Source organism: Fusarium oxysporum, chromosome IV (genome assembly GCF_013085055.1).
Source record: "Fusarium oxysporum Fo47 chromosome IV, complete sequence".
NCBI classification, from domain to species: Eukaryota; Fungi; Ascomycota; class Sordariomycetes; order Hypocreales; family Nectriaceae; genus Fusarium; species Fusarium oxysporum.
In genome coordinates, this window is record NC_072843.1 from 2,450,250 (window position 1) to 2,466,177 (window position 15,928).

At 49.9% G+C, this 15,928-nt stretch overlaps 4 protein-coding genes across 4 annotated transcripts; 2 read left to right on the plus strand and 2 right to left on the minus strand.

Moving 5' to 3' along the window:
* Nucleotides 1–327: 327 nt before the first annotated feature.
* FOBCDRAFT_30001 (uncharacterized protein) lies at nt 328–2,841 on the minus strand. The gene is made up of 2 exons (XM_031179007.3): nt 2,678–2,841; nt 328–2,533 (listed from the first exon to the last, which is right to left on the minus strand). Exons 1-2 carry the CDS (start codon nt 2,710–2,712, stop codon nt 487–489), a joined length of 2,082 nt encoding a protein of 693 aa, XP_031044894.2. The 5' UTR covers nt 2,713–2,841; the 3' UTR covers nt 328–486.
* A 1,726-nt stretch (nt 2,842–4,567) lies between these two features.
* FOBCDRAFT_249700 (peptidase C13 family-domain-containing protein) lies at nt 4,568–10,529 on the plus strand. Its single transcript, XM_059610886.1, has 11 exons — nt 4,568–4,849; nt 5,028–5,058; nt 5,686–5,802; nt 5,987–6,618; nt 6,667–7,247; nt 7,556–7,623; nt 7,990–8,781; nt 8,828–9,085; nt 9,134–9,314; nt 9,365–10,021; nt 10,076–10,529. The coding sequence occupies exons 1-11, from the start codon at nt 4,608–4,610 to the stop codon at nt 10,261–10,263; spliced, it is 3,747 nt and encodes a 1,248-aa protein (XP_059464683.1). The 5' UTR covers nt 4,568–4,607; the 3' UTR covers nt 10,264–10,529.
* A 418-nt stretch (nt 10,530–10,947) lies between these two features.
* FOBCDRAFT_259741 (uncharacterized protein) lies at nt 10,948–12,516 on the plus strand (the record flags this gene model as incomplete). Its single annotated transcript, XM_059611248.1, has 2 exons — nt 10,948–11,003; nt 11,094–12,516. 2 exons carry the CDS (start codon nt 10,948–10,950, stop codon nt 12,265–12,267), a joined length of 1,230 nt encoding a protein of 409 aa, XP_059464684.1. The 3' UTR covers nt 12,268–12,516.
* A 524-nt stretch (nt 12,517–13,040) lies between these two features.
* FOBCDRAFT_291905 (uncharacterized protein) lies at nt 13,041–15,631 on the minus strand. The gene is made up of 3 exons (XM_031179001.3): nt 15,454–15,631; nt 13,787–15,357; nt 13,041–13,734 (listed from the first exon to the last, which is right to left on the minus strand). Exons 1-3 carry the CDS (start codon nt 15,575–15,577, stop codon nt 13,201–13,203), a joined length of 2,229 nt encoding a protein of 742 aa, XP_031044888.2. The 5' UTR covers nt 15,578–15,631; the 3' UTR covers nt 13,041–13,200.
* Nucleotides 15,632–15,928: the final 297 nt, after the last annotated feature.

The following is a 15,928-nucleotide window of genomic DNA, read 5'->3' on the forward strand; positions in this document are numbered from 1 at the left end:
AAACAAAATACATTTGAGTAATCTTAGGCTCTTGACGGCGATTGCGCCTATAATCCTGGTATCGCTATATGCTATCCCACGTACCAGAATACATTGCCGCCGTTTTCGCCGTAATAACCGTGCGCCGAATCCCAAAGTGAAAAGCAATATACTCTTAGCAACTCAATGAAACATGTTGTTGTCCTTGTAAATTCATCCCTTCCCTAGGTATCAATCCCAATGCCAATAGGTCCGGCATATCATTGCTGTGCTCCATTTCATGAGTGGATGGTATCCCGCCAGTTCGCCGATGCCATGAGTAAAAAGACAGACCTGCCTGTCGTTGAGTTAAGTAAGAGTAAACGACTAGCAGGAAGCAACGCGCGCTGAAATAGTATAAGGCGAAGGCATAAATAACGTTCTGCCCTAGTCCTCGAGAGAAGAGGACATTTGAGTCATCATCCTGTCAAAGGGCAAGTATAGTAGGGTGTCAAAGAGAGTCGAGCGTTAAGCGCGCTCGGTAGTCGTCCAACGTCGTTTTGAAAGACTCATATCGCGGAAACGTTCGGCCTCGCCAGGAGGTCGAGGAAGACCCCAAAGTCCGCCCAGACCATCTCCAAGTTGTCCAATGTGAAGCTCTTCAGCGGGCTTGTCGAAATCGTGCAAGATATCTGTCTTGATTCTGATAGGGGCTGAGAGAATAGGACCTCGGGGCGTGGCTTTTGGAGTAGTCTCCCCACTTGGTGGGAACGAGAACGAGCTGAGTGAGGTGATGGCCGCTGGCGGCAAGCTCATAGATAATGAGTTCGTAGATTTAAGTTCAAAGCGTGAGGAAAAAGATGATTGTGTAGATGAGTTCGAGGTAGACATGGCAGCAGAAGCTTGGGCTTCTCCCTTGTTGTCCTCCGGAATACCTTTAAAACGGCTGAAGTTAGGCAGCACAGAATCGAAGTCCTCCTTGTCGGAGGCATCATCACTACCGTCATCCATCAGTCTAAGAGACGAAGGCCCAGGTGCCCACAGGCCGAACGAGGATGTGTTAGCGCTCGGAGAGTTGCTCCTTGAGCCTGGTTCGCCTGTTGCCGTGGTAAGAGCTGGTCCTCGGTTCAGTGGCCGCTGTGACCCCGAAGTTCGACGTATAGACGATCCCACAGTCGCACTGGCCGAAGCACTACGACTGCCCATGGGAATGATAGGGTCGGAATAGACGAAAGAACCAATGAGTGGGCCGGGTCCGTCAGTACTGCTGATACTGGGGTTGCGGCCACGGATAGCAGCAGGGAAACCATCAGCTGAAGTTGATCGGGATGAGACTGGAGTCGAGGTTGTTGAGCGCAAGTGTTCTGTGCTTGCAGACATGCGAATATCGTACATCTGATGGGGAGAGACATGGGGTTCAGAGTCTGGCGTTTCACTTGCTGATGCAGCCAGGAGAGTGTCGTAGTCGGCATCTTGTTTTCGAACTGCCATAGTGATGGATGCAATTCCAACATCCATAAGAACAGGCTGATGAGTGATGGCGCCAATGAGAGCATTACATCCAGCTCCATGAGACACAAGAATAACAACAGTCTCTACATCCTCGTCTTCAGAAATCGAGGGGTCATGTGTGTCATTCTGTGAAGCTCCGGCAGCCTGCGTTACCATCTCATCAGGCGCATCAGTCGTAGCGTACCAGTCCACCATCTTCTTCAGGCCGCGTCGAAATCTCTTGTGCATGTCTGTCCACTCTTCTCCAAGTTGGCCGCCATCCCCAAAATCTAGTGGAGCTCTCATGGAATCCCATTGGTAATCCACCACAACGCACTCGTCACGCGCATGGGCCACGAATCCGTCGGGGATCTTTCCGGAACTCGAGATAGCATAGTTCGGCTTTGGGACTGTGTACCCTTTCTTTTCCATCTGAGTTGCCAGCTGCCCAGTTAGAGCTGCAGCCATAGCCGACCCTGTTGAACCTTCCACTGCAGACCCTGATCTCAAGGGTCCAAGAGACGGACTGGCGGCAGGAGACCCGTTCCAGAGAGAAGCAGTAGAGCCTCTATGAGGCATCGGAGTGGGAGCGGGTGCAGATGTCAGTGCACTGTAGTCTTCGCGTCGTAGCAGTTCGGCCTTTGCACTTCCAAGCATGAGGGCCGCACCAGGTGGTGGGGTAATCTGTTCGAAGTACTCGGGAGACAGCCATTCTCCGAGAAAGGAATCCAGACGTAATATTGTAGATCGAAAGTGTTTTGGTGGTCCCGTTGCTGAAACGAAGATGTCGTTCGGACGGTAAGGCGATTCATGGGGAGTCTGTGCAAGACCGGAGCTGATTCCGATCGATGTTTGGGCGCATCGTAAGAATGGCGAGCTATGAATGACGACCTTGAACCTACGTCGCTTCTTTGTGCCTTTGGAAGTCGTCTCGTACTCGTCTTTCGCTTGTTCGAGAATACTGGAGATTTGGTTGCCGACAGCTCTGGCTTGGAGCCAGCCGCCGTAGGTCAGAGGAGGATCATAGGGTGTAGGAGATGAAAGATGCCATTTCTTGTCGGCGGCGTCAAGGCGGTTGCCGTGCCTAGAATAGAGGTCAGTTGAGTTCTTTAATCAACATCATGCCTATACTGTCATGCTGTACGCATACGCAGCGCTAGGGCTACGCGATCTGATCGCGACGATGCATCATGACGACAGGGGTCTGGAAAGGTAGCTGAAAACGTACCTGACGACAAAGATGTAGGCCGGCGTGCGGCCCATGGTGAAGTCTTCAACAGAGACAAAAATGGAACAAGCCGCAGCAGTGCTGAGACAGCAAAGACCTCGACAAGTTGAAGAGAAAGATTTGTCAGTTGTTTTGGTGGAAAGAAGAGTGAGGTTGGATTGAACCGAATAAGAGATGGAGGCCAAGGGGGTAGTCAAATACCCTGGCGCACGTCGCGCAGTTAGTTTGGTTATTTTAGATGGAGCTTCTGCAGGCGCCCACTATAAAGCCGACGGGACTAGGCAGGGCAGTGTAAGTACTGTATCCAGGCACCTTGAAGCCTCCACTACAAAAGTGACCGATTTAGGCTCCCCGGCGTTTTTGGCGTTTTGCCTCTGGGGGTCGAATTACTCAAATCAGATGAGACGGAAGAGGATAACTCAGCCAAAGACTCATGTGCACGCCACGGTCCAGAAGGTCTGCCGGTACACAAAGCAAAGCAGGGAGCTCAACTGGGATCGTTTCTGGTGTGGCTGTTTAGCAGGTGACCAGGGGGTATTTGGTCCCTTGGAGCCGGGCTTGAGGTACCCGGGCTCACCTCAGCGAGTCACCGTCGCACGGCAGAGGTTGACCTGAGGTGAAGCCAGAGACAAAGGCAGGGTCCTTGAGGTGACGGGCGTAACATACACCGTGTCACCCGGGATAGTAGGAGATAAGATGAGGCGGAAGAGAAAAGGAGTATGTGGTATTCCGATTTTGTTTGGTTGTTTAGGTTTCGCGTTGTAGCTTAGACTTTGGAAATAATTAGTTGAAAGGAGGGAAAGTTATAGGAGGAGTAAGAAGAGGAGTAGAAGAGCACAAGGACAGGTAATGAGGACTACTTTTAGCAACAAGTTTGAGACCTCCAACACTCCATAGTCGAAACACGACACACACGCACACACACACTTTGCACTTTGCACTTTGCACTTTGATCTTACTCCTCACCTTGTCAACCTATTCAGCCAGAGACCCAGACCCAAAGAAAGTGTGCATCCAATGCATTGCATTTGGCCTTCGTGTTGTGTTACGACCAGGTTAGCGGGGCAATGTCGGATACCTAGGTAGGTAGGTGTGTATAAAAATCATGGAAGCTTTGGAGTTTCATTATCAGCCAGCCTTACAACCAGGAAAGTAAACAGGTCTAGCTAAGTGTCAAGTGCCCAGTCATGATCGGAGAGTTCTGTCAAAGAGGACTGAAACCAGACGATAATTGGCATTGATCAGCATTGTCATAATAATTATTGAAAACGATGCTCATTGCTGCACATACCCAAGTTTGGGGGTTCTCCCGAGGAGATGTTGGGGGTTAGACTGTTCGTTTTGGACTGTCATGATACATCATTCTATCGTGATTTCTCCTCGACCCCAGGTTTCCTTCCCCCAGCTTCTCTCGGTAACAGGTGATGTTTGAGGCTTTTTTACCACGCGCTCCATCATTTCAAGCTGATGTTTCCGGCATGTAGTCACGGAACCACTCGTCATTGGATGTCTTTGGTTCTCGACCTCAGAGCTTCTGAAGTGACCCCGTGGCTCTATGCACGATATTATTGCTCAACCTCGGCCAAGACTCACAACCACCGAGTTTACCTTAATTAAGCCAGTCCAATCTTGGTCTGCACTGGAAGTACAGTACCGTCCATACAGTACAGCTCAAGATCCATGCCCTGTCCATGCATGGCATAACCTGGTCTAAGGTAGCGGTTATAACGAAGACATATGCCAAGTGGATCACCTACGCCATTCAAAACACGACTCGACGACTTGGATCTCACGCCTGAAATATTCATGTGATCGTACCTTTCCAACTCCGGTGCCGGCCCTCATTCGTCACTGGCGGCTCACTAGAAGCCTTCTGTTTTTTTCTTTTCAGCCCACCTGACGATACATGGCTTAATTTTATGGAGTCGTTATGCACAAGGTCGTTCACCTTTCTCGGTATGCGCCAACGGCTTTGTTCGGCATCTCTGCCAAGGTGACCTTTTCTGCTCCTCTAGTCGCAGCTTGCCCAGCGAACAACTTGAATGTCCTAGTCGTTGCGACCCCAGTCTCAGTTCCATCCATATCCATGGTCTATCACATCGTCATGGTGGAGTCGGTGCAGGGTCCTCCATTTTTTATGTTCGCTCTTCCATGCAGCTACGAGACGCTACTGTAAGTGACTTACTAATTACAGATTGTGTTTTCTCGTTATCGTGTTGAAAATTCGATTCCCATCATGACCATGAAAGCACAAGAAGAGGGGTTTATGGGTCCTGGCTGGTATATCCGCATCAGACTGAAGCGTTTGATTCAGGCTAAGATAAAGATTGCCTGAATCTTGAAAAAAAAGTTTTCGCATAGGTGCTGGCCAGGCTGAATATGTAGGTATCTTCAGACTGGCTAAGTGGGATAGAATGTTCTCGTTGTATCTTTTCCTCCATAATACAACAGAGTCAGCATCGTGAACGACTCAATCCATACGCCCTGTCAGCCTTCGCTCAACTACAGTACTCTTATGCTCTAGCTCAGAACCATAAGCCCACAGGTTTAGATGCCAGTTCGTAGAACACGGTCCTTCAGCCAAATTGACAGTTAATCTTGTCAGATATCATTCCCGAAACTAATAATTTCGAGGCTGACGTACAATCATCAATGAAATCCCATGGATATTACACCCTCGTTGTGTTTTTCCTGTACACTCCCTAGCCATGTTGATCTCAAATCATGCCAAGCCACATGTACCTGATCCCATTCTCAGACTCGATATTCCCTAAAACAACACCCATGACACAGTCATTTCCAACATCAGAGCATATCACACTCGTAGTCGAACCATATCAGATACCCTCATCAAACAAACACGACGCCAACAGATCCTACCCCAACTGTTTCTCAATCCTGGTTAAGAAAAAGGGGAGATTATCCGCATCTTTGCCAGCTCACCCCAAGATTTTCTTTTTTGTCGAGATGTACATAGTAACAACTGAGAGGTGAAGTTACCTTTTCAGATTGGTGACTTCAGATTGGTGACATGCTGTGGGAATTTGTTAGTGCTTCGAATCAGTACAAGCGCCAGGGGCCGTCTTATCGGATCCCACACGCCGAAAACTCCGGGTCCAGATCTGGTAAGACTCCGATTATGTGTTGAACAGTAATCAATCAACGTTAATGTTAGGTGTTCCCTCCTTGGTGACGTTGATCCGAAAAGGGTTATCCAGTGGATGGAATTCATGATTATCGTCGCTGTATAGATTTGTAAGTCTGAGGGAGCATTTCTTAGCAACCTCAGTTTCATTGACATACAGCCAGCGGATATGCCATTTGCTGCATCTGTCTTCTAAACTTCGCTCCTTACTCTACCACGCTCCCTTGTCAACCAGTTCGCTTCATCGCATCACATCCCCCGCCATGAAGCTCTCAATACTTCGATTTCATGCCATCGTGGCAGCGACCATGTTCGCAACAATCGCTTTCGCCGAGCATACCAGCAACTGGGCCGTTCTCGTCTGCACATCACGATTCTGGTTCAACTACCGCCATCTCGCCAATGTCCTCTCCATGTACCGCACCGTTAAGCGTCTGGGTATCCCTGACTCCCAGATCATCCTCATGCTTCCCGACGACATGGCCTGCAATCCCCGGAACGCGTTCCCTGGAACCGTCTACAGCAATTCTGATCGCGCTGTTGATCTCTACGGCGACAACATCGAGGTGGACTACCGTGGCTACGAGGTTACTGTCGAGAACTTTATTCGCCTGTTGACGGATCGCGTGGGCGCGGAGATGCCGCGAAGCAAGCGCCTTCTTACCGATGATCGAAGCAATATCCTGGTTTACATGACTGGTCATGGTGGAAACGAGTTCCTCAAGTTCCAGGATGCTGAGGAGATTGGCGCGTTTGATCTTGCCAACGCTTTTGAGGAGATGTGGGAGAAGAAGAGGTAGGTGGTAGCTACATTGCTTTCTTGTAACCCACTAATGCTGTTCAGATATCACGAAATCCTCTTCATGATCGATACCTGCCAAGCGAACACTATGTACAGCAGACTTTACTCCCCTAACATCATCGCCACCGGTTCCTCCAAGCTCGATCAGTCCTCATACTCACATCACGCCGACAACGATGTAGGAGTCGCCGTCATCGATCGATACACGTACTACAATCTTGAATTCCTCGAGAACAACGTCAAGGACCTGAACAGCCAGAAGACAGTGGGCGAACTGTTCGACAGCTACGACTTCGGCAAGATTCACTCACATGCCGGAGTGCGCTACGATCTCTTCCCCGGCGGTGAAGAAAATGCCCGTAGCCGTCTGATCACAGACTTTTTCGGCAATATCCAGAACGTCGAGGTTGACCGCAGCGGCAACCTGACTCTCGAGGAGGATCTCCTGGCGCTCAGCAAGAAAATTGTCCTTCTGCAGCAGAGGGAAGCAGAGGCAGCCAAGGAGTCTGTTGGGGAGAAGGTATCTGCAAAGGCACCTGCCAGTGCTCCAACTGAGACAGCCAGGAAGATCCAAAAAGCCAAGGCATTGACGGATGACAACTGGTGGACCAAGAAAGTCGTTGGTGCGACAGCGCTTGCAGGTTGTGGCCTTCTCTGGACTTTAGGGTCCTTCTTGGAGGGTTGAGGTCAATAATCACGAGTATTGTTGTTATTATACATTTATGGCATACCAAGAATATGGAGAACGGCGTACTTGACGGGATTGATGTATTTTTTGTTACCGTACTAGTAATAAGTCATGAGCAATCTGCAGATATGGCCAGAGACAAACGGTCTTGCACAAAGTATCTTGGCTTCATGAGTTTTGATACCATTTCAAATAAATGTCCGTGTCCTGGTATTATTGGTACACTATGATACTTTCTACCAGGTACTCGCAGTCTAATTCGAGTATATGTAGTTCAACACCTAGCAGCACAAAACGATCGTATTTGGCTGGTTCTTCATGGCGTATGAGGTGTGTACTGCTTCTTAGTCAGCAACTTTTTTGGTGTCAACCGTTTCATACGAATATCTCATCAAAGTCTCGGTACTGCCATGCCACTGTCGAATTAAATTCTCGATCCGCCTTTTCACTTGATTATCTCATAAGTGTTATAATTCTCATGTCACTTGCGGACGTCCTTTGACACGGTCCGTCCCAGCTGCCAGGATGGAAAAGTCCAAGGTGAGGCTTCAATAACAAAACATTCGCTTGGCTGCTTTTGGGCGAGAAATTCTGCCACAGCTGCACAGTCTTTTTTGTATCTCCTTTGTCGAATAGAAAGTTATAAGAGAAGACTTGCTGACTGTTCTGGAAAAAAGACAAGGCCCCTCAAAACAATTCATCTCAAGTCGCGTCCACTGACAACTCATGCCCTAGCATGGTCTTGTGACGCCGAGCTTGCAGTTGCTACAGATGATACTATTTACATATTTCTTCCCGAGTATCCGAGGAGTGGTGGTCCTGACGAAGGAGCGGATGAAGAAGAATTACAGAGCCAGTACACGCTCTCCTATCGGGCCTCAGGCTTGATCCGTCCAGATCCCACAATCAATGCACAGCTTTGTTCGTTTTCCGGTATCAGAGTGGCTGGGCCGCCAGCTAACGACGAGAATTGGTTTCCTGGCGTGGGGAATGGGTTAGTCACAGGTTCGGGGGCGCCAATCTGCCAGATTGTGAGGTTAGAATGGTCACCAAATGGATTAGGTTGCAATCTTCGACCTATCTTAACAGCGCTGTCGACCAGTGGGTGTATATACGCGATTGGTGAGCATATCGATCGGCAGTCTGCAATGATAGCAGGCATGCGGGTTCGAAGCTTCAAGGCATGGAAGACACTCTGGGGCCTCGGAGCCCAACTTCCACTGCCCGACAGCAACGAGGAAGATGGATACCGAAATATGAATGAACGCATCCAGGCCTTCTCGTGGGCCAAAGAAGTGGATACAGGGAGAGGTCTTCTAGCGTACTGCAACGATGTCGAAGAAGTAGCTGTAATGGCGGTGCAGCTCTTCTCGCAGGCAAAGGAAGGGGATCCCTCGTGTGAAGAGACGCGATGGGACATCCAAGAAGTTGGCCGGTTTGATGGTAGAGGGAGACATATTAAGGAAGATGTGAGTCATGCTGAACTTGATCGGAGAAGGCTCTAACATGAAATAGGCTGTGGATATCACAGATCCCGATTACGTGCCTCATGGGAGTGCCTTTTCTTTGAAATGGAGTCCTTGGTTCAATAGCCAAGGCAAAAATATGGCTATACTGGCATATTTGGCAAAGAATCATGTTGGGTTCCGAAAGATCACTATCCTGGGCAATTGGGAGAGAGGCCAGCCTCCACACATCGAAGTCGAGAAGACGGATATGACAGCCATTTGCATGTTTCTATCAACGGATGCGTATATCGAGTGGGAAGACCTGGTACGTGGTTTATGACGCGTGGCATAACCGTAGCTGACGTGGCCCGAGATCGTATATGACGATGATAAGCCCATAGTCAGGGGCGTGGTCGCTGATCCGTTCAATGTGAAGCCGTTTCAGGTTTCGTTTGTTGGCGACGCTGAGGAGTTGGCTGGCGCTCACTATACTTGGGAGTGCTCGACAACGTATTCCAAGGAAGATGAAATAGTCTCATCGAATCCTATTTCTGGTACATAACTCTCACAGGCTTTGCACACAACACATCTAACGGCAACTTAGGACTTCTAATTCACGACCAAGGCATAACACACACAGGATCAGTTCCGTACTACTCAATCGCCAGATTATCTGCAACATCACGCAACCAAGACTGGTTTCAAACAAATCTTCCTGACTCGGAGGCTTCTGTGCCAAAATGGGCAACAAGAATTCGGAAGCACACAACACGGCTCGTTGCAAGAGCGGTTGCGCTGGAAGGATTAGACTCGGATTCAGATGACTCGGAAGACGACCTAATGGACGACGACGCAGCACAACTACAAGTTCCCGAATCGAGGTACCGCATCTGGGGCATGGTGCATTCACCCGGCGGCGGCACAACAGCAGTGCTTGTGTCACGATACAGCACTTTGCACCCAGAAAGGCGAGCACTCTGTAAACTCATGTTCTCAAGAAGAGACGAAGAGCGTGGCGAATATGATGCAGTCACACCAACGAAGCCTTTGACTACTGAAGGCCAGGTGTGGGAGTGGATGTACGGGAATGCCCCTGAAGTGCTTGGGACTACAGCAACCCGCAAGATATCTCCGGAGCTTAACAATTCTCTATTGAGAGAGCAGTTCAGAGATATTGCAGCTAGCCAACACTGCGTATTTTGCGATGCGGCTTTACGTTTGGAAGAGGAAGAGGCAAAATGTGAAAACGGACATTTGTTTGGTAAGTTGACTATTCCTCCTCTCTATTGCCGTTGTTGTTAACACATTTGGATAGCGCGCTGTGCTTCTACGGGACTGGCGATAATGGCTCCTGATATTTCTCGGATCTGTGCAGTGTGCGAGTTGCGATGTCTGAAAGTCGCAGAGTTGAAGCGTGTTGTCGAGACGCATTTTGGACCAGAGGCAAATGTACAGGCATCAGGGGAAGTTTGTGGTGGATGTGGGGGAAAGTTCGTCGCATGAACGAATAGGCGCCTGAAGTACAAATAAAACAGCAGAAACGATTTGGTGGCAGATCAGCGATATTGGGTGCAAGCGATTCCGCTGTATCTTCCCGATGGGGGGGTTCCTCCTATACACCACCATACAGGTACTTTGAGAAAATGCTCAAGGGAGCCGGGAGATGAAGTTCAAGCTCAAGTGTTCTTTAATTAAAAGCAAAATCAAGGCTGCATACGCACAGGGATAGGAACACACCATATAAGTTACAGATATCCTGTCCATTATTGTACCAATAACACAATAGGCGAGCAAAGCCCACCTGTGAGACACTGCGCGGCAAGGGAGCGAATCATTACCATCTGCCCCGCATTATCTCGGATTTAGTGTGTGAGCACCCTGGTTCTGTGATTCAGGTCACTGACTTCCTTTAAGCGCTATTACTCCATTACCGTACCGTATCAAACGGATCCCTTGGCAGTGACAGGCAGCTGAAGCTACAGCACAGGGTATGTACTTCCAACAGCTTTCAATCCGTTATTGTCATCTTCTCTTCCCTTTTCCCACATTCAACCTCACTTTAGAGACATCCGCGTAAATACTTCCTGTGTTCTCTTTATTTTGCCCTGATTTCTACCTTTCCACCCCTGCTTCTACCAGCCACAACGCAGATCATTTACTAGCGGCTAGGAGGCTCTCACTTACACCATGTCTGCTTCGCGATCTGGCGCTGCCGTTCCAGCAGTCAGTGCCAACTTCGAAGAGTGTGTATTAGCATGTATTTCTATCGACTTTAAATATGATGCTTTGATGATTCTGTTTGATCTTTCCAAGCATGCTGACTCTTACACCAGATCTCTCGCTTCCAAGCCCTTTCTCTTCGTTGTCGGGCCAGAGGCCAAGGAGTTCCACGTACACAAGGAACTCATCGGCCGACAATCGCCAGTCCTAAACGCCCTGGTAAATGGAAATATGAGAGAAGCTCGAGAAGGTCGCGTCGTATGGGCAGACCTAGATGTCGACACTTTTGTGCGCTTCGCCAAATTCGCCTACTCTGGTGACTACAGTGAAGCACAACCTGTTCTTATCCCGGCACCAGAACTGGACACTGAGGGCAACCACTCGCCACTCAAATCGTATACTCATGATGGGAATGGCTATGCATCCTCGTCTGGGCAGGACTCAGATGACTCTCGCAGCACCAGCTCGGATTCGGAGGAAATACGTGACGACAATGATTCTGATGAAGACGAGGACCTTGACGATGATGATGGCTCTTCTGAAGGCACTCCAACCGGACACCACAGCCCTGTGGGTGACGAGGCAAGTTCATCTGAGGCTTCCACCACTGTAGACCACATGCCGACACGCAATGGCGGTAATCGACCCCCTTTCACCTACACCTACACCTATGAATATTGCGAGTGGAAGCTGCCAGCGGCCGTTGGCGAGTTTATACAGAGTTATCAGTCCAACAACGACCAACAAAATGGAGTTCTACAGTTGGCTGAAGACGGTGGATTATCAAGACGCAAACGCAGGTGTCCGGATCAAAGTTATATGCTTGACGTAACAACCCCAATAGGAAAGCGGTTTGAAGCAATGAGAAACTTTGCCCGTCCTCCTTACAACTCATCCATGATTCACGGCGGCGCTCCGGCCGTGACTAGTTTGCAGAACACACAAGAAGGCAAATACTCATATCTGCCTGTCTTCCTCAGCCACGCACGTCTCTACATCCTGGCGGATAAGTATGGTGTTGAAGATCTCCGCCGTCTCTCCATCTGCCGCCTCCATTGTATACTCTACTACTTTTACTTCGACCAATACCATGTTCCCGATATTGTGGCCCTCGCGCAGGAGCTATTCGAAAATACTGTGGAGGATGACATTGCACGAGAGATTATTGTGGAGTACTTTGTGTGCTTCATTGAGTACATTCGGGATACCCCAGAAGTTAAAGAGCTACTACGTAAGGGAGGTGACTTTCCTGCAGCGTTGGTCTCTCGTGTGGCCATGCGCTTGTAAACAGGAGAAGGCCTACATGTGGACTGAGACGGAAGCGAGGCGTTAGGATTAGGCATGTCAGGACGTTCAGGATTTGAAAAGGATATTTCGGACTACTTGGCTTTGCTTCTTCATTCCTCTACAGGAGGGAAAAGAATGGGGAAACATCATCGTTGGTTTGTGGCTGTCAATTTCGTTCAGGTACGGGATTTACTGTCTTGCAGACAATTCGATAGAAAAGCCTAGGTTACTAAAATAATGGCTATTCAGCACGTGTTATATGCTCCGTAAGAGATGCGAATGCAAAGGCGAAAGACGTCACACAATAGACACACATAGAGCATGGACAGGTACACAGGACTAATGGAAGTAAGTCATCGAGGAATAATTTCATTTCCTATCTTTCGTCTCAAGTCTTTAATTCCTAGCTGCTGATGGCGACATGCTACCAAGCAAGCTCCCTTTCTTCTCTCCATCCAACGACCTTGAACCAGCCACAGAGGAAGAAGCAATATTCGAAAAGAACAAACGCAAACGTAGATACACATTAGCGACTAGCGCAGCTCCTTCCATCAGAGGAGAAGATCTCGCAGCAAGACGTCGTAACCTGTATACACGTCTCCCTTCAAACTAAATGACTGAAATAGCCACTCGCAAGGTCACCCTGACATGAGCGTAAATGACATGCCATGACACAATGACGGGTTAACGACCGCCTGAGATATATGAAGTTTATATGAACGTGAAACAAGAAAAAGTAGCTCGAAAGTAGCCACATAAAGAGAAAACAATTGGTCAAGTGAGTGACAAGAAGTTCGAAAGTAATTTAAATCATCCACCAGAAGAGTAAAGAAGCGTGAGCAGACCATAATGCTCAGGGTCTCTCCATGGTACCGCAGAACGCCGTTCCTTTTAATACTGTTTCATACAGGGCCATCAACGGCTGTAAGCCGTTCAATACGCCTGGCCAGGTACGGGTTTCCTGCTAAGAGAGCCCGAAGAAGATGGCCCCGAGCGAGGATCTTGAGAAGGATTCATGGGGCTGGGTCCAGGGGGGTTATGTCTTCGGTTCATCCCGCTCGGGCTTTGTGAACGGCCACCAGCAGGCCCAGGTGACTGAGAACGAGGTCCAGGACTCATGGGTCCGCCACTGGGCGGTCCATTACGGGGACCGGGTGACTGCGCTCGAGGTCCTGGGCTCATCGGACGTCCTTGAGGACGGCCGGGAGGTCCCATTGGTGATTGAGGACGACTGCCATTAGGATTAGGACCGGCAGGTGAGGCAGGTCGAGCTTGACCAAAGTTTCCTTGAGGGGTCATAGGTCGTTGAGGTTGATTAGGTCCAGGTCCTCGGGGAGGCCCACCAGCTTTAACAGGAGGGCCTGGGCGAGGGCCGCCTTGAGCAGGGCGGGGCTTCACAGGACGAGTTGACAAGCAGGTTCGAGGAACAACGCCCTGTCGAGAACGGTCAAGTCGGATGCAGAGAGCCTGGAGAAAAGTTAGATTGGGCTGAAGCGTGAATTGAATTGTATAAACTTACCCAGCCATCATCGTACTCGTGAAGGAGTCGCACAAGGTCACCAGCTCTGAGTTCCAATTCATCGTCCATAGTGGGCTTGAAGTCAAGCTGCACGCGGTGAACGGCCGAGTTTGCGGGTCCACCAGCAGCAGCAATGGCCGCAGCGCCTGCAGAAGGACTGTCGGGACCTCCAGAAGGAGCGGAAGAGCTACTGTACTCAGTACCAGCAGGACTAGCGGGAACGGCTGCCATAGGGGCATTCGGAAGGGTCAGGTCAAGTTGCTGAGGGCCTCCAGCCTTGCGAATCGAAGTCTTACGAGCGACAATAGCGGCAACTGCAGGTCCATTGGCGGTGGCGGGTCCCTGTGGAGAAGAAGGTGATTGAGGTGAGACTGGAGCGGCGGCGGCGGCAGCAACAGCCATGGTCGACTTTTCCGACATGGGGCTGGGAGAAGCCCTCAGCGCAGAAGCAGTCTCTTCCTGAACGGGAGATGGAACACGCTCGGCCTGTGTGCCGAAGGGGTTAGCAGGATCGACGCTTTGAGCTGTTGATGGACGCTCCCAGGCACTGCCTCCAACGGTTCGAGGGGACAAGGGACCAGCAGCAGGCGAAGAAGCGGCAGCGGGTACAGCAAGAGTTAACCCTGCACCTTTGCTCGCGCGCTTCTCCTTTTCAAGGCCGTTCCAGTTGGGAAGGAATTGGGTGACGGGTCGGAGACTAACACGGGGAGCCTTTGCATCAGTGCGGATAGAGGCAGTTTCAATGGGCTCGGGAGACATAGAACGACGCACAGCAGCTGCGGCAACCATAGGAGGGCCACCGTTACCAGCCATCGGGCCATGAAGCTTCTCATCATCATTCTCGAGTCTTTCCATCTCAGCCTGCTTTCGGCGTTTAGTGAAGATAAAGTAGACAAGCAAGCCCATGGCAAGTAATCCGCCAAGAACACCAAACGCGATTCCAGCCTTGGTTCCTGCGCTGGTGCCACCACTAGCTTCTGGCGCAGCACTGGAGCTGGAGCTAGGTAGACTTGAGGCTCCAGACATGTCGGCAACTTCATCGATGGTTGTGGAAGCAGAAGCTGAGCCGGTGGCTTTGGCGAGAATGGATTCGATAGATTGACTGCCAGTGGGATCGCTAAGAACGGAGGGGACGCTCGATGGGTCGTTACTAGTGGTAATTTGGGCGCGAGTTCTGGTCGGTTTAGCTGTTGAGCTCTCCTTCGCATCGTCATCCTCGGATTTGCTGCGAGACTTGGCATCCTCGGCAGCCTTCTTCTTGGCAGCCTCTTCTGCCTTTTTCTTCTCTTCCTCCGCCTTTTCCTGTTTCGCCTTGTCTTCGGCAGCCTTTTTCTTCGCTGCTTCTTCCTCCTTCTCCGCCTGTTCTTTTGCCTTTTCCTTAGCTTCTTCGGCTTCCTTCTTTTTCTCTTCAGCCTCTTCCTTCTTCTTTTCTTCGGCCTCCTTCTTCGAGTCTGTCTCGTCGTCGTCATTTGAGGAGCCCGTTGGTTTAGGCTCATGGCCTACTGTTTTGTAGCCACCAATCTTCCCTTCGAAAGTAGCTTCCATTGTCTTGAAGACAGTCCTTACTTCTTCTACGATTGTGTTAGTTGGTGCACAATTCACTGGTCAAAACTGATATCGCAATTCGGGAGGCCAATTTGGTGTACTCGAAGAAATGCAAAACTTACGTGGTTGTCTCTTTTGTACATGGCGCTTTGAGCCGTCGGATGAGACGTCGATCTCATGAGCAATGTTACCAAACCCAAAAAGCCCGTCGGCCCTCCGGTGTACTTGCAGATGCCGGAGATGCATGTTTGCTGGAGTTTCGGGGGATTAGGTATTGCGGCAACAAATTCAGATGACGAGATCGCGCAAAGATCACAATTCGAAGTCTGTCGTTTTGGTGAAATATATCGTCGTGGAAGACAAAATTGGCGGGGCTGGTTGTCAGGTCGACTGGAATGAAGGGCGTTGCAATAGAGGGCGGGAATAAAGAATGTGTCCCTTAGGGGTCTCGAGACTGATGTCCTTAAACGGGCGGCGGCGGCGATGTCTCAGACGAGAACGGTGGGGGAGGGTGTCGGTAACGAGGGTGATGTGAATTCGCAAGTTCAACTGCTAGTTACAACGTGAAATATGGATGTTGTTGGACCAGCTGCCAAA

Bases quoted from the DNA above. Each gene is read 5' to 3' on its own strand.
- FOBCDRAFT_30001 (XM_031179007.3), bottom strand. From the start codon at position 2,712: ATGGGCCGCACGCCGGCCTACATCTTTGTCGTCAG. The intron at 2,534-2,677 runs GTACGTTTTCAG...CCTCTATTCTAG, and splicing joins GCCTACATCTTTGTCGTCAG to GCACGGCAACCGCCTTGACG.
- FOBCDRAFT_249700 (XM_059610886.1), top strand. From the start codon at position 4,608: ATGCACAAGGTCGTTCACCTTTCTCGGTATGCGCCAACGGCTTTGTTC. The intron at 5,803-5,986 runs GTAAGACTCCGA...ACATACAGCCAG, and splicing joins AAACTCCGGGTCCAGATCTG to CGGATATGCCATTTGCTGCA. The intron at 8,782-8,827 runs GTGAGTCATGCT...AACATGAAATAG, and splicing joins GGAGACATATTAAGGAAGAT to GCTGTGGATATCACAGATCC.
- FOBCDRAFT_291905 (XM_031179001.3), bottom strand. From the start codon at position 15,577: ATGCATCTCCGGCATCTGCAAGTACACCGGAGGGCCGACGGGCTTTTT. The intron at 15,358-15,453 runs GTAAGTTTTGCA...ACACAATCGTAG, and splicing joins TGTACAAAAGAGACAACCAC to AAGAAGTAAGGACTGTCTTC. The intron at 13,735-13,786 runs GTAAGTTTATAC...ACTTTTCTCCAG, and splicing joins ACGAGTACGATGATGGCTGG to GCTCTCTGCATCCGACTTGA.